Source organism: Notolepis coatsorum (assembly GCF_963971535.1).
Source record: "Notolepis coatsorum genome assembly, chromosome: 2".
In the NCBI taxonomy this organism is placed as follows: Eukaryota; Metazoa; Chordata; class Actinopteri; order Aulopiformes; family Paralepididae; genus Notolepis; species Notolepis coatsorum.
This window is the reverse complement of record NC_140166.1, coordinates 172521841-172546034: the sequence shown is the minus strand read 5'-3', so window position 1 is coordinate 172546034 and position 24194 is coordinate 172521841. Positions and strand designations below refer to the sequence as shown.

At 42.3% G+C, this 24194-nt stretch overlaps 1 protein-coding gene across 3 annotated transcripts in view; it reads right to left on the bottom strand.

The window, feature by feature from the left end:
- The window catches only part of lpp (LIM domain containing preferred translocation partner in lipoma), a 411859-nt gene that overhangs the window by 263775 nt on the left and 123890 nt on the right, over positions 1-24194 (bottom strand). For all 3 annotated transcript variants that reach the window (XM_084307814.1, XM_084307813.1, XM_084307815.1), the window contains one exon: positions 11995-12179. In XM_084307814.1, the coding sequence (XP_084163940.1) occupies positions 11995-12175 (181 nt within the window). In that variant the 5' untranslated portion in view covers positions 12176-12179. The remainder of the gene's footprint in view (positions 1-11994; positions 12180-24194) is intronic.

The window sequence follows — 24194 nt, the reverse complement described above, 5'->3', positions numbered from 1 at the left end:
GGGGTCGTTTATAATTCCTTGATCGTCAGTAACGGCTTTATTTAGTATGGGTTGATAAACAATCGGGCTGAAAATAACGTTATATTCCTCTTACCGTTCGCCGATGAGACTGGAGGAAAAATATTCCAATTATTTGACGTCGATCTGCTAGATCCATTTCCCGTTTGTATGACGCAATAAACGCCGAAATCATATTGATTATTGCGTTTTGAAAGCGATCCCATGCACTCAAGTGTGTATCTAGACCCACGTTACACGATATTACTGCCGGAGGAATTTCCTCGATGCACCGAGCGCCACTTCCGGTTTGGCTTGGAGTGTAACTCGCCCGACATCCACCAGGCGGCGGTATTGAGGCGTTGCAATATCAGACAGGGTCCAGCTGCAGTCCCGGAGGGAGGCTGGATGAATTATGAATGCTATGGCGAAAAAATTAAATATTGATCCCAAAAACGAGTTAACTCGTTTCTGGCGCACAACGCATGGCGGGCAATACCGAGTATACTCGTTTTTGGCGTCCAATGTGTTAAAGAGGCAATCTGTTGTACATTGCTTCATGAACAATTGGCCAGTTTGTTATGCACACAAAATAAAGCTTTCATGTCAATCGTGTGAATAAATAAATACATACCTTTTTATGGGTATTTTTTCTTCTTCAGTTACACAGATATCGTGATGTATCATAGATGAAATTTCTTGCAATATATCGATTATTGCAGATATAGGCACAAAATACATTAGCCCAAAACAGCCCAATACATAGACAAAAGAGACAACAACAAAAACACGGACAGCGATTCAGATACCTAACCAGTACCATGGTTCAAATTGTAATCTAAGAATTCATCAGAGCAATGGCCTGTGGGATGAAGGACTTCTTAAATATGTTTTTTGGGGCTAGAGGAACTCTATAGCGCTTCCAGATGGAAGCTTGTCAAACTCACCATGAAGGGGATGCAAAGGATCAGACAATAATTTGCTGAGTGATACTATTGTTATCGTGGGTCAGTATCATATCATGAGTTACTCGTATCGTCTCCCCCCTAATGTTGACTACAACAGGCCTCAGAATGGCAACATTTCTTTAATGCTCATTATGAAGTGTCTGTATCACATGTGTGATGAGCCCTGCTCTCTGCTGGGTGCTAGTAGACCTATGACTCACCTGCCCCGGCGTTCCCAGGCGATAATGTTCTGGCTACTAACTAACTCTTTCTCTCTCTCTGCCTCTCCCTACAGGAACCCTTTTGATTATGTTGCCGTCTTCGTTTCCTTTTGGTTTTGTTAAGCATGTCGCAACGCACACACACCACCATCCTATAACTCATGCACACCTTATACCACTGACCATACTGACATTCACACTTTGTTAAATCCTGGAGTTGACATTTCTTGTCATCTAATTTGTTTAAATAAATATCATTTTGTTAAAACGTTTACAATGGCGTGTCTCCCTATTTGGCATGGCCCAAGAGCCAGGCATATGGGGAAAAGAAAATATTGCAAAAATATTTTCCGCTAGCTTGAGGTGATTTTTGCAATTGTCAATAAAGAGTTATAGTGTGCTATAGGCAATATTTTCTGACGTTGCTACGTTACATGTTCAGGTAGAGTGTTTATTAATCTCAAGCCAACTGATGGACATGCACCTACTGTACTTTGCGTTCTATTTTTTTACGACAATACTGAATAAGTTTGCTTAAAAAAAATCACTTGACAATTGGATGGAAATATAGCTATTGATTCATTCCTTTGTCTATTAAATAGGTAAATACCAGTGTATTTGACTTTTCAGTTCATTTCTTTCAGTGCAGCTTTATTTCATATTATTGGTAGTAATACAGTAGGCATGTCAAATTTTGCTTGGGGTTGCTAAAAAGCCAAGGGCAGCCATTATGTTTTTTAATTGAATCTTTCCATCATTTATTATTATTCTTTTTTTTAACTATGAACTTTAAAAATATATACTGAACTAAGGTTCTCCTTTAGTGAGCAGAGTTAAGGAAGCAGTTCTCTATCTGGAGCACAAAGACTAAAAGAGACAAAAAGTTAAGGAAAAATGTCCACAATGCAAACCACAAATCCCTGAAGACAACAGTGTTTTCAACCTTGGAGCTTTTTCTGCTAGTGCCCAATTCCATAACCGTTTCCTATGTTTCAAACCTCTAGGGCTACCAGAGGTAGAGGAAGGGGTGAAGCCTCAAATTACAACACATGTACTAGATATCTTGTGGGGGGGGGGGGGGTACATGGTGTCTTATCTCGTCTTATGATATATACTTGCTCACATAACAGTACTGCAACTTAGCAGTAATATTTTCAACAAAATTGTATGATAAAATAGTGCAGACCTTCGCCAAGGCCTGACGATCTCCCCGTTACGGTCCTTTAATATGGGCCCTTTAGTAAGATGAATAGGAGATGCCTATGTAACATGTACATGCCTGGGGCAAACATGCGAGATAATAGCTACTCAAATACATGCATAGCACACTGTGGTCAAATCCAGGGCTCCAAGGCCGCCCCATCATTCTGGGGACGATAGAAAATGTGTCTCGGACCCAGCGTGGGACGTGCCCGGGACTATAGATGAAGGATGAAAGCATACAACTGCAGTTCTTTTTTTCCCCCCACTGTCCTTATGAATGGTCATAGAGCCTCTCTCCTACATGGTATGAAATTAACCATTTATCACTAAGACTGACTCTCCATGCAATTATTAATGCTGTATGGCAGTTTCTCTCTTTTCCCCTCTTTTCTTGATGCTCCAATCACAACTCTCAAAGGGAAGTGACAGTCGTGATTGGAGGATCAAGAAAAGTGGCAGAGGCTTGAGATAGGTCAATTCTCAATCTTTTCGGGGGGGACGAGTGCTGTATCGGATACCGCAGTTCTGTTTTGACAATAAATTGCCACATACTCTATTTTATTACAATAAAAAAAAAATTAATTGGACTACAGGATGCTTCAATGCAGAGATCAATAGTATCAAAATACTATTGACTGCACTTGAATAAAAGAAAGACAGGTTCCAGTATGTATGAATTGTGTTATGTACAAAATGTTTAGAAGCGTTACCCTCCGCTAACTTGCCTCTTATTTGTTATACACTTCATTTAAATCTACCATCTTCATATTCCATATGATTTTACATGATGAACAAAGCCTTGTCTCCCACACTCACCAGAAGAAGACATCAAAAGGCTGTGCAAAGGAAAGAAACAGACCTTGAATTCATCTTTCAACTCTGTAAAATATACCGAAATAGAGTGCCTTAATTAACACCCTTTTAAGGCAATAGATAGAGTTTAAGTCACATCTCTTATCAGCAAGCTTTTTAGGACTGGAGAGAGAATTCGGCACTGTAGCCATGGAAACCAATATCAAATAGAGCTACAGTATCTGTCAATTAACGAGTGAACAAAACAACTGGTAATGTATTACTTCAAAAAAGAACCTACCTAACCTAATACTTAAAAAAATACAAAATAAAAGAAATTAACAAATGGCAAAGGTTGGTTCTACAAATAACCTACATGATTTGTTACAAAATGGGAAAAGCATTTGCATTTGTTTAGCTTTTTGAAAAATGTAAAGCAGATAGCATCATGGTAGTCAATGGGTGGCACAAAGCATTCTAAATCATTTTCCTAAGGAATATCCATGCTTCATTACCCTCATCGAAATTCCACCAGCATGCTTAGCGTTACGGATACCAATTGACTGACCTACCTCAAACCATGCCATCTCTTCTTGATCCTCCAATCACAACTGTCGCTTTTGAGGGAAGCAAAAGTTGTGATTGGAGGATCAAGAAAAGAGGGTGGGGTTTGATCAAAATAAGATATTCCTTTATTGAATAAAGACAAGACATAAAGATAAAATATGAATATAAAAATATGAATACAAATAAACAGTAGACAAAAAGGTGCAGATGAGGGTCTGTATACCATATCAATTCAGAAAGACTTCTTAACACTTTGAGTGCCAGCGACGAGATATCTCGCTTTTTTTTTTATTTATTAGCGATTTGAATTAATATTTCATCAATCTAGTCTCACGTTAGTGCTGCAAACTCTCTCTGAGCTCCATTGGGAAAATACCGCGCCCTATCGTCTCTCCCTGTGGTACTGCACCCCTTTGGAATGGATTGAATGAAACACATGGGGGGGGGGGGGGGGGGGGAATCCAGCTTCCTCATTTTACTTCTCAGGCAAGTCACAGAGAAAAAAAATTGTCGACGGGGAATTTTTGCGTCAATGCGTCGTATAAAAAAATCAGAGACGCAAATGTTCATTTGTAACTGCAATGCACTACGGGAAGTGCTGGGGGCAGTATCGTTTACATTGTCTGACTGCATTCTGTAGTAACGGCCCGGGTAAGAAGAAGAAAGAATGCAGCCCCGGAGCTTCGGAACATGGGTACGTTTTAGATAGTTAGCCATAGTATTGTATTTTTTACGTTAGCTTACATGTTGGAAAACAGAACGTCTCATGGATATGGATAATGCTTGCTAAGCGAACTCTATTGCTGGGGCTTATAGAGGCTGCGGTATGTAACGTTAAACAGCGCCAAGCTTACAGTGTTGCTGCATGCTATTTCAGTTATACCGAGGCTGCGGTATGATGTATGTAACGTAACGTTAGCTAAACAACAGCACCAAGCTTACAGCGTTGCTGCTTTTATATACACATATACTCAATGTGGCAGTGTGTGTCACAATCTTACTTAGCTAGTCAGTCTGCAAAAACACGACACTCTGTGCTAACGTGAGCTGTCTGTAGCCTAGCCAGCCAAGTTCCAACTACTGTAGCTTTCCCATGGTTTAACGTTAATGGCATTATGCAGTACATCATCTAAAATAAAGTTTCACACATACACACACACTCCTCTCCTCTCACACACAGCAAACAAAAGACCTAGAAGTCTGTCTGATCTGTCATCCTCCTCTCCCCCTACAGCTGTTCCAAGTCACCCTCCTGGACCAAGTTACAGCCCCATCAGCCGCGGTGCTGGGGGCAGATGCTGCTACTTATTTTCTTTCTTTGTTTACATTTAAACACTTGCACTTTAATTTGTATTATTTAATTTATTTATTTAGTTATGATTGATTGTTGTATTGTATTTATGTTATTCAAATACATTTTGATTTAAGCAAGTTGCAACCTGTTAAGCCTTAAGGTCCCCCTTAACACTTTGAATGCCACCCACGAGTTTTCTCGTGTTATTACCCCCCGGGTTGAATGCCCACTCACGAGAATTCGTTTTATTCGTTTTTTTTTTATTAGCAATTTGAAATCATATTGCATCAAACGAGCCTACCGTTGGAGATCCAGTCACCCCAGGCGCTCAGATGTGAAAAAAGCGCCCCCTATCGTCTCCCAGATGGTAAATCACCCTTTTGGATTGGACTCAATGAAAATGAATGGGAAAAAACACACCGCACTCCACATTTTACTTCTCACTCATGTAACCGGGGTCTACCAGAGTTCACTCTGGAGCCTCCGGGCCGCGGGGAATATGTGTTTTACTGTATACACGATGGATCAATCAAATGAGCGATTTTTTCGAATGGCGATCGGGAATTGGAATAAACCATTTGGATACCATCTGATCTCAGGTAAGGAATCTATGTTATCAGTATTAGGATAATCAGACCCGTTTTCACGGATATATAAGCTTTTATGTGATTATGGTGATAGGCTGTTTGACTCTGCTCGCGGTCAGGAAATAGGAGAATCGATTTTCAACTGGCGGCACGAGCGTGCATGCGTACACATTATACTATCAATCATCTAGCGTTTATTTGAAAACGATTCATAAATAGGCCGAAAAATGACAACGTTCTAGAATATTCCAGTAAAAGGCGATTATCATAGAAGGTGTTGTTTTTTCCGCGAAAACAAGTCATTTTCAAAATGCTATCAAACGGAAATGAAGCGATAAAAAAACAATCTGCCATGACAATGTTGACTGGAAAATGAGTCTTTGATAAGCGACGGGCAGATTAGACACATAGCCATAATTTAAAACATAGATTAGGCGATATTAACGTTAACATTGGAGTGGATGTGGGCATTCAAGGGGGTAAAAAGGAAAACACGGACTGGCTCTCAAAGTGTTAAGGTCCCCCTATATAAATCGATCAATAGAGACCGTATTAGATCCCCAATTATCATATCATGGGGTATCATTGGAAAGCCACACTCATTGGCTACAACCCTGTGCAAAGATTTTCGAGATCGCCAAATGATTGACGGAGTTAGAGCCCCGGGAGTCGGGGGTGGTAATGTGTACTTTTGCGTACTTTGGGGCACGCCTCACATATCGGCATGTAACTCGAGAACCGCTGAACGGATTTTGTCACCTGAAAGGGCAATCGACAGGCAACAAATAGGGCTTTAATTCTATCTACTGTATATATTGTATTAAAAGAAATGCACACCCGAGCCACTAGAGGTCGGCAAAGAATCGTCCACATGTGGGCCCTTGGATGTTAAGAGCTTAATGTTTTTAAATATTTTTTTTGTAGCCAAGAGTAAAGACCATAACCCTATCAAAAACAGTAGTCAAAGTGTATATTTTGTTTTATACGATTTATCGGAAATACGAATTTATCGGAAAATGCTAATTATCGTAAAAACCGCAAGGAAATTACTAAATCCAGATTCAACCCTGCCATTGGAAAGAGGAGCATTTTCCCTATCCATAGATGTATGATTTGGCCATAATAAGGTCAAGGTCAAGTTCAAGGTCAAATATGAATTTATAATTAAAATCGATTATCATTAATTACTGTATCTACAAATCCTTCTGTTTAATCATCTTTTAACACTTTGAGCGCCACGCCTGGTTTTCCGTTTTACCGCTTGAATGCCACCATCGGCGCCAATGTTAACGTTAATATCGCCTAATCTATGTTTTAAATTATGGCTATGTGTCTAATCTGCCCATCGCATTATCAAAGACTATTTTCCAGTCAGTGCTGTGAAGGCAGATTGTTTTTTTATCGCGTCGTTTCCATTTCAGAGCAGTTAGAAAAGCCCCCGTTTTGATATAAAAAACAGCTCATTCTGGAGCATTCTATGAAAATCGTCTTTTAGTGGAATATTCCACAACGTTGATATTCGTCGGCCTTTTTATGAATAGTTTTCAAATAAACGCTAGATGATCAATATTATACGTGCACGCAAGCACATTACGGCCGCGCACTGATAATCGCTCCGTTGATTTCCTCACAGACTTTTACAGTGAAACCGAAAGAAGACATTTCACAAAACAGCTTATAACTTCATCAAACTTACTCTGATTATCCTACCACTGATAACATAGAGTCCTTACCTGACATCAGATGGTATCCAACTGGTATATTCCAATTCCTGATCACCATTCGAAAAAATCGATAAGTGTATGGATCCAACGCGAGACTGTAGATCTCCATGATCCGTGGGGATCTGAGGCTCCAGAATGAACTGTGGTAACCCCGGCTGGATCAGTGAACTGGAAAATGTGGAGTACCGGATTTTTTCCCCCATTCATTTTCATTGAGTCCATTCCAAAATCACTTATGTCATCTGGGAGACGACAGGGGGCGCTTTTTTCCACAGTGATCACCGGTGCAGCTCGGCTATACTCGGGTAGGCTCGGGTGATGCAATAATTTTTCAGATCACAAAAAAAAAAAGAAAAAAAAAATCCGAGAAATCTCGTGAGTGGCACGCAACCACCTATAAAAAACCCAGAGAAATCTTGTGAGTGGCACGGAAAGTGTTAACATGATCAAAGATGCAAAAATCATAAATCATAATTTATATTCTCCTTTTCTTCATTACAATTTACTCAGCCTAGTAACAGACACAATATTTCTGACACTGGAAATACATACCCCCAGGTCCCTAGATGTTCCTAGATACCAAGAACATGCAAATTGACCTTGCAGAAGTGGAGCAATCTTCCATTTACTTAGGCATGTACCTTTAGGCGAAATACAGCTTACAGCTTAACAGATCCAAATTGTTTCATGAGTCATTATTTAAATTTGCTATGGGATCATGTTATGTTAAGTCAATCAATCAATCAATCAATCAATCAAAGTTAACTGTTGGGCGGCTAGGTGGTGTAGTGGGCAAGGTGCTCGCCATCAACGCTGGAGACGCTGGGTTCGAATCCAGCTCTCTGCGTTGCTATCAGCTTGGCTGGTCGTTCATACTAACACAATTGGCAGTGTTAGGGGTGGGAAAGCTGATGGGTGGGTCCTGGGCGTTGTGGACAGCGACCCCTACAGTTCGGTCGGGGCGCCTGCACAGCGAGGGTAGAATCTGGAGGGAGGCAGTGTGACCTTCCACACGTTACACTCTCCCGGTGACAATCTGCGCTGCCAGGCTGGCTGCCGGCTGGCTGCACATGCGTCGGAGGAAAGCATGTGACAGTCTCCGGCCTCCCGGACCAACAGTAGGGGGGAGTGCGCAACAACCAGGAAGGGGGTTGGGAATTGGCATAACGACTAACAGTGGGATGGGAGAAAAATCGGAAAAAGGAGGGGGGAAAAAGATAATAAAAAAATAAAATAATAATAAAAGTTAACTGTTAAGGCAGAGGGACTGGACAACAGGGTGACATTCACAGGTGTGCAGACTTGAGCATGCGAGGTAAAACATGCACTGGAGCCCGAAAAGGAGCCGCGCCCACAGGAAACAGAGATGGAGGGTGTGACAAAAATAATCGTTAGATTAGTCGACTAATCGAAAAAATAATCGACAGATTAGTCGACTACCAAAATAATCGTTAGTTGCAGCCCTACCCGAGAGGATCGGATTCATTGCCAACCACCAGAACAGCGTGGAATATATATTTCCAGTACCCAGCGTTGGATCAATAAACGCGATCGATATTTGGAATGCCGATCAGGAATTGGAATAATCTTTTTGGAGAACATCTGATCTGAGGTAAGGAATCTATTTTACCAGTCTTAGGATAATCAGAGCTTTTTTCACAGAGATATCAACGTGTGCCCCATGTGTATGTGTGCGTGTGTGTGTGTGTGTGTGTGTGTGTGTGTGTGTGCGCGCTGATCAGGAAATGAGATAATCGATTTTTCAGCTCGCTTCTATAGCGTGCATAAGTACACATATACTATCGATAATCTAGCGTTTATTTGAAAACGATTAATAAATAAGCCGAAAAATTACAAAACATTTTTGTGTATTCCAGAATATTCCAGTAAAGGGCGATTATCACAGAATCTTTATATTTTCCTGAAACTTTCAAAAGACGAGCGTTTTTCAAAATGGTATAAAACGGAAATGAACGATTAAAAAACAATCCGTTTCGACAATGTTGACTGCAAACAAGTCATTGATAAGCGACGGCCAGATTAGACACATAGCCATAATTTAAGACATAGTTTATGCGTTTGCAAATATGAGAGCTCTATCATTGAAGTGGGTGTTGGCATTCAAGGGGGGTAAGGCGCACCGCATGGCTGGCACTGAGTGTGTTAATGTATTTAATTATCACTAGCCTACATTGGTACAACATATAGCAAGTATACATATAATATAATTACCTACTTGTCTCTCAACCCTTTCAGAGATGAGACTTTACTTCACAATGTTGCTCAATATGTGTACTGGGGAAAGTGTACGTGACCATAACAAAGGAAGTTTGGTTTTGTTCCAGAGGCCATTCAACTGGTGGATGGCCACAGTACAAGGAATGGTCAGTTCACTAATATGCACCTTTTGACCCCTTGATTTAAATTTCTTTTACGAAAGTGCACTTTTTTTGTACTGACGTAAGTTATTTATTAGACTTGACAGATCAACAATATAAGGATCCTGTCATATCTCTTGTGCTTTAATAGTGTCATGTATGTCTCTTGTCCCCTGTTTTGTCTTGGATGTGTATACAGTAAGTGCAGTACAGGAGCAAAATTCACTTTCCAACATTCTTGATGTGTGCCTTGAAATTAGGTCATAGGTCAATGTAACTGAGGGGTACAATTCCCTGACTGTATTGTTAAGTATGGTATTAAACCACTACCTCTTGTACTTTAACTTCTGGCCATCCAGTACATGATATAGATATGATGAACGCTTTCCCACCTGATGAAACGAAGTCCACACAAATGTACAAATCGAATATTTAATATAGCAAAAGGTATATACAATGTTCACTTGTTTACACTTATGATTTGAAATGCACTTGTATGGCAAATGAGTATTCGTAGGTAAATCAACATTGAATGTCCAATCTCTGGTTACGCAGGGAGTAAGTATACAACCTGGATATTTAGGAAACTATAGCGATGGTACTTAAATGATTATAGCTGGATACACTAAGGGGGGGGGGGGGGGGTCCCGCTGGTTGTAAGACAGTAGGAGGGGGGGGTTAGAGAAGCCGCTGGCGGTATCCCATCTGGCCGACGATTTCTTGGGAGAATTCAAAGTCTTGAACACGGTGCCCACAGAACCTCGGTCCGCAGACGAATACAGCTGGACCCTCTGGTGGACGGTAGCTGCCGGTCCACAACGGAGAGACGTGAGGCGACCTCACTGGTGTAGAGCGCCGTCTCACCTGGAGTCCTCTCCGGGGGGTAGTTCCAACACTCCGCAGTGTTGGCCGTTATCCATGGAATAATCAAAGCACCCAAAGCATAATCCAAGCCGTGGAAGGCTCGCCGTCGTCCGGGTAGAGTAATCCAATATACAGGTCCAGTCGCCCTGGCCCGGAGCTCCTCGGATGCAAGCACCACTAGTGGTCTGCCCAGCCTGGTTAAGCGTCCAGATAACGTCAGGAACGATGGGGGTACTGATAACTTTATAACTCTAACCGAACGATGCACCATACATAAATAGACTATTATTAGCTTAATAGAATACGTCCAACTCGACGGTATAGTGCCAAACTATGACTATTCAACTATTAATCCACACGATATCTCAATGCCTATTCTGAGGCCAAGTAGGCCTTACTGCACCACACGTGCGTCGTGGGTGAGGCTTCGCGTCTGTTACTCGGTTGGAGGGTAAAGAACTGGACTAAAAGGAAGTTCTACTTTACTTGCGCCATATATATATGCGCTGTGAACAAATAGTACCATTCGTATTTCGCCAGACGTATTCCTACGCTGGTACCGGGCTTGCCTCGGCATGTTGGGCGGCACGATTGAACTTGAACCTAGGGGTATGGCTGCTGGCGCCAGGTTCTCGTCCAATGGTAGAATGAAACTATTATGGGCTGTTTAGTAGACTAAAGGGATATTCAGTGCATATTGTACAAGGAATATACAGGGGATATCAAACGATATACAAATACTATTTAAATATATATATATATAAATAAATATATATATTCGGTTTAATCTGATCCTTCACAACAGTCAAGAAAATAAAAGGTCAAACTGAAAATATTAAACTTAGTCTAAATAAAACCAACGTTTTTATTCAATAAAATAAAGTTTAATATTTTCAGTTTGACCTTTTATTTTCTTGACCTATGACCTAATTTCAAATCACAAATCAAGAATGTTGGAAAGTGAATGTTGCTGGTGTGTCTCCCTTCTATTTATCTATCCATCTTCTATTTAAAGATTTAACACTTTTAATTTTATCTAATTATACAGTACTCATCACATTTGTCCTTCAAATTATTGCACCCAGACCGTTTTCTTTTGACCTACTATGCAACTGTGGTAACCTGGGCTTTGAATTCTAACAAGCCAAGTGGTTTGAACAGTCTGTGTGAGTGGGGGGGGGGGGGGGGGCATGTGTCAGAGACAGTGTGTTTCAATGATGAGTATATTGCACCATTCAATGCAAACCAGGGCAAGAAAAGTGTCAAATACAACACTTGAAACAGGGCAGAGTACTAAACGATCCATGGAAAAATGGAAAAAAAATTAATCTGTAATAATATTTTCTCCACACCATGCTTGTGGAGAAAACTTTTCTTCGATTCCTGATTTTCTTCTTTAGCTTGTCATGCTTTTACATACCTCCGGCGTCAGGGTCTGCCAGTTGTTTGTAAGGGTTGAACTTGGGCTTGGGCGCGACCATGGGGGCAAACTTCTTGGGCGCCTGCTGCTGGGAGATGGAGATGCTGGCGGTTCCAGGGGCTGGCGTGGTTTCCATCCTGGCAGCCACCTGTCCTGTCTGCTCAACGTCGCTGTTCCACATCGTTCTGACGAGGGGGAAAAGAAGAGGGAAAACAACGTAAGCCGAGTAAGTCAGAATCAAGGCATTCAACTGTAGTGCTGGGTATCGTCACAGATTATTACCGGTTTCGATTTCGATTTAATTTGATTGAATTCGATATGGATTCAGTCGGGCTCGACGGCGCTGGTTTCAGAAGGCCGGCACCTGTTGTTGTTGTTGTAAAAAGTTATTTGTCATTAAGGTCAACTGAGCTTCCGTAGTAGTTCAGCAGAAACTCAGCGCAAGGCAAACTAGAGAGACATCTGCAGGACGGGAGGCGCACTAGAAAAAAAAGGCATATATTAAAAGATTGATCTCTGGATTTTAAGAATCAATTTAATTCTATTGAAATTAAACAATTGTATACTGGTTTTATTTTATTTTCCAGTCCTTATATCCACTTCCTTATATTCAATGGTAGTTGATGTCACAATCAAACACTTAAATGGTCTTAAGACATGTTCAGGTTGAATGGTTTTAAGACAGGTTGAATGGTCTTAAGACAGGTTGAATGGTCTTAAGACAGGTTGAATGGTCTTAAGACAGGTTGAATGGTCTTAAGACATGTTCAGGTTGAATGGTCTTAAGACAGGTTGAATGGTCTTAAGACATGTTCAGGTTGAATGGTCTTAAGACAGGTTGAATGGTCTTAAGATATGTTCAGGTTGAATGGTCTTGAGACAGGTTGAATGGTCTTAAGACATGTTCAGGTTGAATGGTCTTAAGACATCTCACACATGTCAATGGCTTGTTTGATTTCCTTCATGAAACTAGACAACTTGAGTTCTTATAGTAGTAAGAATCTGGGTGCTTTTCAGCACCTTCTGATGATTTAAGAAGGGATGGTGCCGGACCGGTGGGACTTTTTCTACAAAAAGTGATTCTCAATCCTAAACTTTCAATACTGCAAACCAATCTGATGTATTATTTTTACTGAAGAGTAACATTATAGACTACGACCACTACTTTGGAGTCATTGGAGAAAAAATTACTGAGGTATATAATTTTTTTTTATTTATTTTTTTAGAAATGCCTAAATGTGGGGCGGTCAGGTGGCATAGCGGAGATTGCGTTCGTCACCAACACCGGAGACGCTGTATTCGCCTGTTCAAATTCAGCTCACAGCTCCGGCGTTGTCACCAGCTTGGCTGGCCGTTCACACTAATACAATTGGCTGTATTAGAGGGTGGGAAAGCTGGCGGGGTGGGTCCGGGTCGTTGTAAACAGCGACTCCTACAGTTCGGTCGGGGCGCCTGCTCAGCGCGGATAGGATCTAAGGGGGGTAGTGTGATCCTTCCACACGTTACACCCTCTCAGTGAGAGTCCGCGCTGCCAGGTGAAAATAAGCGGTTGATTGGCTAGACGTGTGTCGGAGGAAGCACGTGATAGCCTCCACTCTCCCAGACCGACTGTGGGGGGTAAGTGCGCAGCGACCAGGAAGGGGATTGGGAATTGGCATAACGACAACATTGGGATGGGAGAAAATCGGAGGAAAAAAGGAGGGGGAAAAAGATAAAAAAATAAGCGCACGAGGCGATTTCTTGATTCAGAACAATTTGATCATGGATGAACAAAACATTCAATGCGAATGGTTGATTTGATTTGACTTTTTAAGAACATTGTTAAAAAATTGGCTGTTTTCAAGAAATTCCAGGCCTTGAATTTCTTTTGTAAAAAATCAAGCACTTTAAACACTCAAGGACCTTGTGCGAACCCTGAATACCCATCCTGAGTGCACACAGGCCAGAGTTAGGACCCACCCGCCACAGGAGCAAAGCCTACTTCAAACAGACCCCCACCCACCCATTCATATCCACATCAAGCATCCCACTGATGACCAGTAGAGGGATACATATAGGACTGGGTACTGAGCATGGAACAAGTGACATATCTCAAACCCTGCCTTCTCAATCCCCCTATCAGTAGGGTTTGAGATCAGTCCATTGAGCAAACGGTCTACAGTAACAAGTAAGTTCAGGGAGACAATAGTATCCAGTCAAGTGACATTTTGCTCAATAATAATAATAATGGCTTGGATTTATATAGCGCTCTTCATGACACCCAGAGCGCTTCACAGAGTCCATTATTCGTTCATACACAGTCATACCGGTGGTGGTAAGCTACAATTGCAGCCAACGCTGCCCTGAGGCAGACTCACGGAAGCGTGGCGAATAATCATCGCCTACGGCCCCTCCGACCACCACCAACATTCATTCACATGCATACACATTCATACGAGGCAAGTAGGTTAAGTGTCTTGCCCAAGGACACAACGGCGATGGGATGGACATGGGCTTGAGCGGGATTCGAACCACCAACCCTTCGATCATTGGACGACCCGATCTACCCCTGAGCCAAAGCCGCCCCACAATAAACAAGGTTCTCCTGAGCCACAAGATTAAGATTATGATGCAACTAGGCATTCGTAGATTATGATGAGTGACACATAATTGATGTGATTCCATGATGCATTAAAGTTAAGGGTCATGCAAATTACATTTAAAAGTAATGCATGTCTTGTGTAACTTTTTGGCTCAAAATTTAAAGAAATCTCAAATGTGCGTACAGTACGTGAAGCAAAAAGACACAGAAAAGTTCATATAAATAAACGGGGGAAAAACTAAAATTTAAAATAATTGAAAGACTATCATTTAATTTAAATAATTTAAAAAGACTTTCAGACTGAAAAGAATCATAAGAGTAACCAGCAGTGACTTCCATAATACAGCCCATAACAAGTAGCCTATTCATATCATTATCACAACTGGGAAGAAAATTATATAAAAGAAAATAAAAAGGATATGAATGAAGTGAAGATGGAAGTCACAGCACCAAGTGTTCCAGTGGTCTTTGAAGTGTTTAATGTCCGCTGCTAAAGAACAGAAGATCAAGGTCCAACACTACACTTACTCCATGGGAATTCTATCTCATGCCTTGAAGTTCCCATTGTGTGCATGTGACTATCTGTCTGTATGTGCCATGCCTGCGTACATTTGTGCATACATAATGTGTGTGTGTGTGTGTGTGTGTGTGTGTGTGTGTGTGTGTGTGTGTGTGTGTGTGTGTGTGTGTGTGTGTGTGTGTGTACGTACTTGTTTGCCCCTAATAGAGTTATGGTGAAAAAAACTCGCAAAGTAAAACAACTGGCAAAGGCTGAGGCCACAAACATCCAGTGTTTCACCATCACATTCTGAAATCACTTGAAATATTTGAACTATTTATATGTCACGCTTTCCCCCTCTTCCTCCTCTTTGTCTGCGTTTGTTGCTGTGCGTTCTGATGTTTCTGTGTTTATTATCCTCCTCTCTTGACTGATAGCTGGCTTTTTCAGCGTCTTTCTTCGGAGCGCGCGGCGGGATAAAAAAAGCCCACGCACACAATCATCTTTTAATATCTGTTTAAAATCCCTGCTCCTGCTGCCGTCGCTGAATGGTTCCTACGGCAGACGTTCCACTGTTCTTAATGCTACAATTGAGACGTCGGTGTGTCTCACACCCACCTGTCCTTTCAATGGGGGGGGGGACATCTTCCATTTCTCATGTTCAAATGAGAAAAGAAAAAAAGAAAAAAAATATCAAACTGCAGAGAAATCATCTTACGTCTGAATGAGACTCGCTAACAATATGTTTTGAACACGACCCGCTCCTGCACCTGTTTGCACTGTGTCACATTGGCAAATAATGAATGATACAGTATCGCGTACTGTATTCATCATCACTGTGTGCGTTTCTACACAGGGCCTCGGCCGGCGCGGTGACGCAACTCAACGGGCTCGTTCTGCCATCGATGAGATCACCTCACCGTGAGAGAGGGGTGACAGCGGAGCAGTGGCTGCTCTCTGGGCGTAGAGACCTGAGGGACGCGCTACTATACGACAATAGACTATTAGCGTATAACCTATATGTGAAGAATATAAATTGCCTCACCAACAAAAAACTATCAAATCGGAAAATCTCAAAATAATCTCACCACCTCTGACTTGTTTTAATCTTAATCCGAATCATAAGTGGCGAGATGGATCCGTGAATTAATGACCTCTCAGTCTCAGTGAATCCAGGCCCTGGGGTCACAGAGAGCCACTGTGTCCTGGCTTGATGCTCCAGACTTAAATAGGCCTGTGTTGTGTGTTTTGCTCCTGTTTCCAAACATCCCCATCCTTTGCCCTTTGTGATACACTAAAGAGGATCATCTAAATGAATACAATGATGACCTCTGACATTATAGACGTATAATAGGAAGACTGGATTAAGGAGGATCAAGAGACTGCTGTGTGTGCACGTGTGTGTGTACTGTGTGTGTGTGTGTGTGCATGCCTGTGTGCATGCAAGCGTGAGTGTATGTGTATGTGTGTTGCGTGTGTGTGCATGCATGCATGCATGCGTGCGTGTGTGTATGTGTGTGTGTATGTGTGTGTGTGTACAGTGTACACAGAATGCCAATGAAGGCAGAGACTTGCAGCATTACTTGGCTCTTCAGTGCTGTATCTTTATTATATCAACAAGCAAAGGTCATAATCTGTCGTACAAAGGCCATATTCATAAGTGGCTGGAGTTATTTATTTAAGGATTCACACTGCTAACAAATTATTTATTTATCATCAAATGCTACTACTACTAATACTACTACTAATAATAATAATAATAATAATAATAATAATAATAATGATAATAATAACAGTAATATACATACTAATAATGATAATAATAATAATAATAATAATAATAATAATAATAATAATAATAATCATAATGTAATCATAGTAATAATAATGATAATAATAATAGTAATAATATAATCATAGTAAAATGGTCATTACAAAGTGCTTTAACACATTGGCGGCCATTTGGATGCGTCTAAAATCACTGTAGACGGCCAGCATATGTAAACAGACTTGCACAGTCCGTGGGGCTGTTTGTAGAGCTAAATCTATACTTTATAGTATTGCTATCTGTCCATTCTCATTGTCAATTGAGACCATAAACCGTCCCTTCAAAATGGCTTAAAGAAATAATCATCAATACGTTCTCATTTTATAGCGTCTTGAATATAAGCGTTATACGGGATTTGGTCTAGTATATTTCCTGGAAGGCTGGATACAGGGCTAATAGCTACTAACGTTATATCCAATGGCATTTCGGTTATACAGAACCTACAGTTAAAACTCAAACTGCATATGCTCGGTACGATCCTCAAGCATGAATGCATGAAAGGGGGGGGGGGGGGGGGGGCGGGGGACGTCGTTTCTGATTATTGATTACCAATAACCGTGTTCGTCTCAGTAGCCACATATGCTAATCGGCTGGTTGAGTATCATAACAAGCCCTGATCAGCATGTAATTTACGTGAAAAAGATCTTACGATGAGCCGGTTGGATCCCCCAGACCATTTCCCAGTTATCGATCGCCATCTGGTAGATCGATATGTCCATTGGCTGATGATATATTCCCTTACTGCATAGTGAAATCCGCGATCCAAAACGTATTCCGTGCAACAGGCTATAGGGATCGCTTCAGGTGAGTAGAAAACTACATTGGAAATCCAGAAAAAAAAAGACAACTTCTGCCACAGGGAACACTGCATTATCGATACAGCGCCCCTAAGAGGATCTGGCCGGTAATGCACTTTTTCGAATTAAAAGAGTAGGGTACATCTGCAGTGCAGCTCGGCGACCTTGAATAGGTTATTAAAATGGAATAAAAGCCAAAACAACCTTGCCACGGAGATATCCGTGGTTGGTCCCTTAAGCATGGATTCGAAACACGGATATATACGTGGCCCGTCCCGAATGTGTTAAAAGGCACAAGATAAAATAAAAAATAAAAAGAGAACAAATATACAGGCTTGGATGCAAAGAGCATTTCCCGTGAGCCACCACTAGGGGCAGAATGGCTAACCGTGAGTGAGTGAGTGAGTGAGTGAGTGAGTGAGTGAGTGAGTGAGTGAGTGAGTGAGTGAGTGAGTGAGTGAGTGAGTGAGTGAGTGAGGTTCCAGAGTACAGGGCCAAGACGGCGTCACAACCAGCCTGAACAGAGGGAAATGACAACAACGAAAAACCCTGTCTGGCAAACTCACCGTATAGACTGACTAGGTTCAGTGAATACAAGACGTACCATCAGGGAAATAAGATGAATGGACAGCCTTCTGTATAGAGAATCTCTTGACACCAAAAGAATGTGAGAATGACAAGAGAAAGAAAGGGGTGAGCAGGGGTGTTTCTTTTCCAGGAGACAAGACACGAGAGAGTCTCTTGCGTCTCTCCTGACCCAGCAGGCGTGCGTCTGCTCGGGGAGGGAATATGGATCTGAAAACCAAGAGGCCATACTAACAGCTTCTGACAATTTGTCAGATCACAATACGGCATCACCCCCTGACGTCTGAGGGCATATGTCACGGCGAACGAGCCGCAGGGGCCTGATCCCGGAGTGCGCGCGGGGCGGGGGGGGGGGGGGGGGGGGGTGGCGCGACGACACTGTAAACAAGACAGCCGACGCCGAGGGTAGCGTGAGTCGGAGACGTGTCCGAATGAAATGGATGTGTGCTGGAAAAGGCTATCCTTTTTTTTTTTTTATAGGGATGCTGATTTTCAGGTGCCATGATCAGGAACAAGTCAGGCGAACTTAAATGGTCTCTTTGCTATTATTTTTATGTACTGCAATGCACACTACCTTATGGATTACAATGAACACAATAGGACTCAAAGTCCCATTTTACATTACAGTAGATATAAGAATACTGTTTTTGGAGGGGCATTGATCAGTGTTATCCTCATGGATGAATAATGCATTGCCAAATTACACTTATTTACACACAGCCTCCATGATAATGTAATTTATGACATCACACCTGCACCAGTCTTAGCTACTGTGTTAGTGTGTTAATTATTGTTGTGATAATAATTATATGGACCACCAATGAGGTTAATTAGATAAGTATCATTAAACCATGAATTAATGTGTTTTTTTCTTCACTGAGGCTGTAATTTGTAAATTTTTACACTACAGTACATCATTGGAATGGAATTTGGAACCTACAGTATGGAACCGTTCTGTGACTAGCTGGTCCTTAAGGTCCAGTTTGCTTGGAACAGGGTAAATCTGCATTTTGCTATTAAATGGTAAATGGCTCCAACAGTCAATAAAGCTCGAGATTTGGTAAATTTAGTGTCCAAAAATTCAGAAAACATTCAGCTTGTTAAGATCCAATATTTACCTTGATTTCAATGGTATAGAAATAAGTATATCCACATTCAGCCAAAACCTCTACATGGGGGGTACAGTAAGCCCGCCAATGTGCTGTGTGTACAGTACCTAACGTTACACATTACAGGAAGTGAGAAGGACTTGGTTAGGCCATGGTTAGACTAGTGTATTCCTGGCGTTTTTTTTATACGTTTTTGACGACGTTTGATGTCCCTATTACACAGAAATGCGTTTTTTGGCGTTTTTTTGTGGATACGGCTGAAACGCAAAATTGTGTTTGCGTTTGGAGATACGCAAAAAAAACGAATCGACAACAGCGTGTAGTCAGCACGCTAGCCGTTGTTGCGAAAACGCCCATGCGCAGTAGATACCATCGCGTGCCCTTCCGGTGACAACAGTGTGTGTGTGTGTGTGTTTGTGTTTGGGGCATAGCTCCGTGTCTCAAAGGTCTCCGTCTAAAAGCCACGCGTAGGAGGTGTTTCAATGTCATGACAACCCAATTAATTTGATTGGGTGATCATCATGATGCAGGGGGCGGGGTGCCGCACATGAACAGACATACACCAGCCTGTCTGTGAGCAGCCTATTCACTGTGATGTCTCAGGAAAGGGAGGGGGTTGGGTAGCATTAGCGGACTTCCTGCACACAAAGTCAGTATACAGCGACCACAATTCAAGATTCCAGATATTTATGTCATATGCACAGTTAAACAGACAGTTACACCGTACAATGAAAATCTTACTTTGCTAGTCCACCCTTCACACAAAATCACTAAATATAGACTTAAACTACAATTAAAATATTAAGAAAATGTTTAACGCTAAAATACATTTTGTTTTAAAAGATAAATAAAGTAGAAGAATAATTACAGTTCACAGTGTAGTGGTAGAGAGGATATAAAGTGCACTATGCAGAGGATATAAAGTGCACAGAAGCTCTCACACACTACATCATTTGCCACAAGCGTTTTTGAGTTTATCAGATCAGGGTTTAGGGCAGCTTCCCATCACTCGCCTGGGTCATTATTGTGGCACTCGCGGCCATCGCCGCTGTCCATCCTCCACCTGGATGCATCGACTGGGCAGGTCGGACATGCATTTGCAACGACGAGGAATACATTTCTCTGTTTATGTTGCATAACAGAAGAAAAAAAACATCCTCAAGGTGGCGGCCTCTGGGTTCTACCCCACCCTAATCGGAGAAACTCGAAAACACTTGTGGTAAATTATGTAGTGTGTGAGAGCTCCGAGCGCTGCATACTGACTGCGTTTTTGCAGGAAGTTAAAGACTCTAAACGGGGAGCAGGATTAACCGGATATATTTGTTTATTTTTATTCCCAATATCAGTTTACTGAAGGACTGTATAAATCCCATGTCATGGGGTCAATGACGAGAGCACTGAACCAGAACAGAAACAAATTACATGCTTTTTGTTTGTTTGTAGGCTTTAGCTCAGTCCTCCCAGAACCCTCTCACGGTACTAAACTATATTATGCACTCATTTATTTTTCTCTCTATGCTTTGATGTGAATCCTGCCACAGATGGAAGGTGCTTCCCACACACACACTCAGGAGGCACAAACAAAGACAAACAAATACCTTGACAACAATACACACTAGGGATGGGCATGAGTAATCGATTACTCGCCGTTTCAACTGAACCCAAGTGGTTTTTGAGGGTGCTTGATTTCTATTATAATCCATTTTTATTATTAAGGTTTCCACCAAACTTGCTTGTCTGTGCCACTGAAACAGAAATCTCACTCTGAAATCCAGCGAAAAAGTTTGTTGCGTTGAGCTACAGCTAGCTTAGCGTTATCTAAAAGATACAAACAGCGGTTCATGTTTGTGCATTGAAAAATGTTGCCAAGAACATAGGGCTGGGCGATAAAACGATAACTATCATGATATATTTTAATAATAAATATAATATCGATAATATAAAAAAATATATTTAAATTTTTCTTTTTTTGTATTATGACCTGCAACAGGGCAGCTTTAAAACCAGAGACAGTGGACAGACTTGTCTTTCTTGCCTGCAACTTAAAGTAATGGCTTTGCTTGTCCAAATGACAATACTGACCAAATTGAGATTTCTTTTTCTCTTGTCCATTTATTTTGTTCGCTTTCTAATTTAAAAGAAACCGTCTGTACACAGTAGGCTATGTGTGCTAGCAGAGCTAGTCTCCAGTCGCGAGTAACGGTGCATGTCTGGTTTGTCCACCAAAAAAGCGCCAAAATATAGAATAGAAACTAGCAGAGCCAGAACTGTTCAACTCCCCTGGAGCCACAGCCACTTGTTTTGGTACTTTCGCTTTCAATTACAGCTGCAGCCTGAGAACTGGAGTGTGAGGGGCTGTAACACTAAAGATGGCGGCAACGACAAAGAATTGCTGCAAAATAAACATACATTTGTTTTGTTTTTTTATATCCACTTTTTCTACTATTTTTCAAAAAAAAATCTCCCATCCCAATTACCCGCTGTGCCAATTATCCCCTCCCGTCTTGAACGTTGCTCGCATATGCCCCCCACTGGCCGGTTGTAGGGAGGATAGAAGCCTTGCATCACGTGTTCCCTCCGATACACAAGGAGGCAGCCTGTCACATCTTTTCACCTGCCAGCGCGGACTCTCATTGGCAAGGTGTAACGTGTGGGAGGCCATTTCCTGTCTCTGCTGTGCAGGCGTCCCCAACCGACCTGTAGGAGTCGCTGTCCACAACGTCCAGATTACCACCCATCGACTTCCACCCGCTAACCCTGCCAATTGAGTTAGTATGACGACTGGCCCAAGCCGGAGGCAACGCCGACAGCCGGAGTCGCTCCCGGTGTCTCTTGCATTGGTGATGAGCGCAATGTCAGCGACTTTGGGTCCTTGAAAAGCGCTATACAAAATAAATGAATTATTAATGTCCGCTGCGCCACCCAGCCGGCCTTTAAATAATAATTTTTAAAACAAATATTTTTTTTAAATACTAATAAAAATATCGATATGAAACATTTTATTTAATTTATTGTGATACCATTTTTGGCCATATCGCCCAGCCCTACAAGAACATGTTGCCCACTTCGCGTAGCATTCATACTATTGATACAGACATGCCGTTCCATGAGCGGAGAGACATGCTGCAGACAGAGTGGAGGTAATGTAATTATTACAAATGGTAACCGACAATAAGCATTAAGCATCAGGTGCGCATTGTTATGTCCGCAGAGACATAATCAAATTGGTAGCATCTGTGTGTGTGTGCGTGTGCGTGTGCTTGTGCGTGTGTGTGTGTGTGTGACTCCGCGCAATATCTCGTTATTGCTGCTGCCATTCGCTTTAAGATGCGTTCTAAATATAGATTTCCCTAAACAAGTAAGCGCTACTCGAGTAATGCATGCAAGTCCTCGATCTGGGAAAACTTTACTTGTGCCCATCCCTAACACACACAACCACATCCCGGTGTGGTGATGTATAAGGCACACATTGCGACCCAAATTTTTTTTAAAAGGTTGCGTCTTCACCGAACACCCGCGTGAACGGTGGTAATTGTGGTTGCTGTGGGCAGCCGCACGGATGACTCACACAGAGCTGACAGCATGTTTCACAGTTGTGTTTATGAGAGGAGGGCAGTCGGGCCATCTTCTCACAGCTGTTCCACTCCGCCTTTACAGCTGTCATTGAGGAACCGCTGTAGGTGTTTCTGCTGCATTAATCTTTCATACCCACCGAGGAAAACCCATCGAACAAAGCCATCCAAAGTGGGGCACAGAGAGAATTGGATTGTAACAAACACTGGCAAGGTTCAGAGGTTTTTTTCTGTGGGGGGGGGGGCAACTAAAATGCTTTCTAGTAAATTGAGATCCAGTCACATATGGAGAGAACTTGACAGAAAGCGGTAGAACTCTGCGGCAGCTCCTGGTCTTCAAGGCCCTCCTGCCGTGACCGCTGTGCAATGGCTTCTACACCTGCTTTCCCTGCTTCTCCCTATTTCTCCCTGCTTCCTCCTGCTTCTCCCCATTTCCTCCTGCTTCTCTCTGCTTCCTCCTGCTTCTCCACATTTCCTCCTGCTTCTCTCGGTTTATCTCTGCTTCTCCCTGTTTCCTCCTGCTTCCTCCTGCTTCTCTCGGTTTATCTCTGCTTCTCCCCGTTTCCTCCTGCTTCTCCCCATTTCCTCCTGCTTCCTCCTGCTTCTCTCGGTTTATCTCTGCTTCTCCCTGCTTCTCCCCGTTTCTCCCTGCTTCTCCCCATTTCCTCCTGCTTCTCCCCGTTTCCTCCTGCTTCTCTCGGTTTATCTCTGCTTCTCCCTGTTTCCTCCTGCTTCTCCCCGTTTTCCTCCTGTTTCTCCCAGTTTCCTCCTGTTTCTCCCTGCTTCTCCCTGTTTCTCCGTTTCTCCCTGTTTCTCCCTGCTTCTCCCTGTTTCTCCCTGTTTCTCCCTGTTTCTCCGTTTCTCCCCGTTTCTCCCCGTTTCTCCCTGCTTCTCTGTTTCTCCCTGCTTCTCCCTGCTTCTCCCTGCTTCTCCATTTTTCCCTGCTTCTCCCTCATTTCCCTCCTTTCTCTGCTTCTCCCTCATTTCCCTGCTTCTCCCTCCTTTCCCTGCTTCTCAGTTTCTCCCTGCTTCTTCCTCCTTTCCCTGTTTCTCCCCGTTTCTCGCCCCTTTCTCTGCTCCTCCCTCCTTTCCCTGCTTCGCACTCCTTTCCCTGCATCTCCCTGCTTCTCCCTCATCTCCCTGCTTCTCGCTGCTTCTCCCTGCTTCTCTCTACTTCTGTTTCTCCCTGCTTTCCCCGCTTCTCCCTCCTCCTCCTCCTCCTCCTCGAC